Source organism: Urtica dioica, chromosome 5 (genome assembly GCF_054948205.1).
Source record: "Urtica dioica subsp. dioica isolate 48M chromosome 5, U.dioica_male_clone48M_v1_H2, whole genome shotgun sequence".
Taxonomy (NCBI): Eukaryota; Viridiplantae; Streptophyta; class Magnoliopsida; order Rosales; family Urticaceae; genus Urtica; species Urtica dioica.
The window spans coordinates 35,271,364-35,274,516 of record NC_142760.1 but is presented as its reverse complement, the minus strand read 5'-3'; the positions used below and the strand labels follow the sequence as shown (position 1 = coordinate 35,274,516).

Genomic DNA, 3,153 nt, shown 5'->3' with positions numbered 1-3,153 from the left:
AAGGCATCTGCTACCACGTTTGCCTTCCCGGGGTGGTAATGGATACCACAGTCATAATCATTAGCCAATTCTAGCCACCTTCTTTTCCTCATGTTCAACTCCTTTTGAGTGAAAATATACTTTAAGCTCTTATGATCGGTAAATATCTCATACCGAACACCATACAGGTAGTGTCTCCAAATCTTAAGGGAAAAAACCACTGCGACTAACTCTAAATCATGAGTAGGATAATTCCTCTCGTGATTTTTGAGTTGTCGTGACGCATAAGCCACTACTTTGACGTTTTGCATTAACACAGCACCAAGACCTGTCTTTGACGCATCGCTGTAAATAGACAAAGGTTCTCCACTTTCAGGGACTATAAGTATTGGCGCGGTGGTGAGTCTTCTCTTTAACTCGCGAAAACTCTCTTCGCATTTCTCGGTCCACTCATACTTCTTATCTTTCTTCGTGAGGGCAGTGAGTGGAGCGGCTAATGTAGAAAACCCTTCAACAAATCTTCTGTAGTAGCCTGCTAAACCGAGAAAACTCCTTATTTCCGTCACGCTTCTAGGGGGTTTCCAATCATTCACAGATTCTATCTTGGAAGGATCAACGGAGATCCCATCCTTGGAAACCACATGACCAAGAAATGCACCTTATCTAGCCAAAATTCACACTTCGAGAACTTGGCATATAGCTGATGTTGTCTCAACGTCTGTAGTGCAACTCGCAGGTGCTCTTCGTTATCTTTAGCACTCTTAGAGTAAATCAGAATGTCATCAATGAAGACAATTACAAGTTTATCCAAGACGTTGCTAAAGATCCTATTCATTATGTCCATGAATGCCGCATGTGCATTAGTAAGTCCAAACGGCATGACCGTGAACTCGTAATGACCGTAGCGGGTACGGAATGCTGTCTTTGGAATGTCGTCTTCCTTGACTCGCAATTGATGATACCCAGATCGCAAGTCTATCTTCGAAAATACTTTTGCTCCCTTGAGTTGGTCAAACAAGTCATCAATCCTAGGAAGCGGATACTTGTTCTTGACGGTGACCTTGTTAAGCTCTCTGTAGTCGATGCACTTACGGAAAGATCCATCATTCTTCTTCACGAATAAAACCGGTGCTCCCCATGGTGAATGACTTGGTCGAACGAACCCTTTATCCAGTAACTCTTGAAGTTGTGATTGCAGCTCCTTGAGTTCAGCTGGTGCCATTCGATAGGGTGACTTAGAAATCGGTCCCGTACCAGGTAGTAATTCAATCCCAAAAGAAATCTCACGCTCTGGAGCTAGGCCTGGTAAATCTTTGGGGAAAGCATCAACAAAATCTCTCACCACTGGCACGTCGTTTGGAGTCGCTTCTACATCCTTAGTCTTGTCCACTACCGACGCTAGGAATCTATAACACCCTTTACTCATCAATCTTCTAGCTTGTAATGCTGACACCAACATCTTTGATTTCTTGAGTAGCCTTCCTTCAAAGGTGAACCCTCTTCCCGTTACCGGTTTGAAGATTACTCTTTTGCGATGACAATCGATCATTGCATTATTCTCATCTAAGAAGTCCATACCCAAGATAGCATCAAAGTCTTTCATTTCTAAGACAATGAAATCACTCTTTAACTCTTGACCACCAATTATTACCGGTACTCTTTTTAAACAGTACTCTGATAATAGCACATCACCAGATGGTAATGCCGTCTTGAAAACCTTCCTAGTTTTCACTACACTATCGCCTAATTTTCTAGCCAGTTCTAATGAAATAAAGCAATGAGTAGCACCAGAGTCAAACAAAACTAGAGCATCAAAGTGAGCTATATGAAGCTGACCTGCTACAACATTCGAAGAACTGGCTAGAGCATCGGCGTTGGTGTAGGCGTAAATGCGACCTTGGGGCGGCAGTGGCGTCTGAGTTGTGGGTGGTGCCTCAAGTCGACCCTGGAAAATTTGTGGCCCTTCAATGGCAGCTTGCATGAAGTTGAGTCGTCCATTCTGACTGTGTTGCTGATACTGTGCATTCGGAGCGAAATTCAGTTTTGGACAGTCTTTAATATAGTGACCAGGCTGACCATACTTGAAGCAGGTCATGTTTCCCCTCCGGCACTCTCCAGGATGCCTCTTTCCACAAATGTTGCATATAGGAAATGTTGCTACCTCTGTCTTGACCTTGGTGTTGGCGTTACCACCATTTCCAGGATGGCTTCTCTTCTTTCCATTCCCATTCCATTGGGGTCGTGCCTTGGAGCCTTGGCTACTGTAATTAGGCTGGGGGTTTCCTGATTGGTTTGGTTTCCTGTTGTCAGGTCCTCAGTTTTGGCCTTTCTCCTCTTTTCGAGCCTTGTAAAACTAGGCTCGTTCCTCCTTTACTTGGATCAAGTGATACTCGGCTCGCATGGCACGTTCGAGGCAGTCTGCGACTGTGGTAGGTGACTGACTTCCACTATCAGTGGCTAAGGCTAATTCCGGTCGGAACATTCTCATCATCCGTCGAACTCTTTCTGTCTCTGTTTGAACCAAATGAGGGCACAGTCTAGCCAATTGATTGAACTTACTAACAGCTTCAGTCACAGTCATCGTCCCTTGCTTCAGCTCCGTAAATTCCTTCTGCTGAGTATTCATCGCTCGCATGTTGAAATACTTACTGTTGAACTCCTCGATGAAGTCTTCCCAAGACATAGCGCGTGTGTCTCTTCTAGCTGCAACTGTCTCCCACCAGTATCGTGCATCCTTCTTCAGAACAAAAGATGCGCATATTACCTTCTCAATTTATGAGATATTCATGAAGTTGAAGATCTTCTTCATCTCTGATATCCATTCGTCAGCCACTAAAGGATCAGTGGAACCTTCAAAATCTGGAGCTCTCATCCTCCTGAACCTTTCGAAAAGATCATCAGTCACAACAACTTGGCCCATCTGAGGTACATTCTGGGGAGGTGCTGGTGGTGCTTGTTGATCCTCTTCCACATTTCCATTGACTTGGGGAAGATGGTTCCTCAACTCTTGAATCTCCACTTCTTGGGCTTCGATAGGTTGCAGCAATGCAGTAACGAGTACCGCAAGATCTGGCTGGGCCGCTGGCTGAGGTGCGGGGGTCTTAACTAAGAAAAATTCTACACGACGCAAGCGAACGTGTCGTCAAGTAATAGAGTGCAAAAGCACGGATATCG

General features: G+C 44.8%; 1 protein-coding gene across 1 annotated transcript; it reads right to left on the bottom strand.

The window, feature by feature from the left end:
- Positions 1–577: 577 nt before the first annotated feature.
- On the bottom strand, positions 578–2,605 carry LOC149398104 (uncharacterized). The gene is made up of 4 exons (XM_089614446.1): positions 2,422–2,605; positions 1,653–2,262; positions 1,040–1,385; positions 578–979 (listed from the first exon to the last, which is right to left on the bottom strand). The coding sequence occupies exons 1-4, from the start codon at positions 2,603–2,605 to the stop codon at positions 578–580; spliced, it is 1,542 nt and encodes a 513-aa protein (XP_089470572.1).
- Between the last annotated feature and the right edge of the window lie 548 nt (positions 2,606–3,153).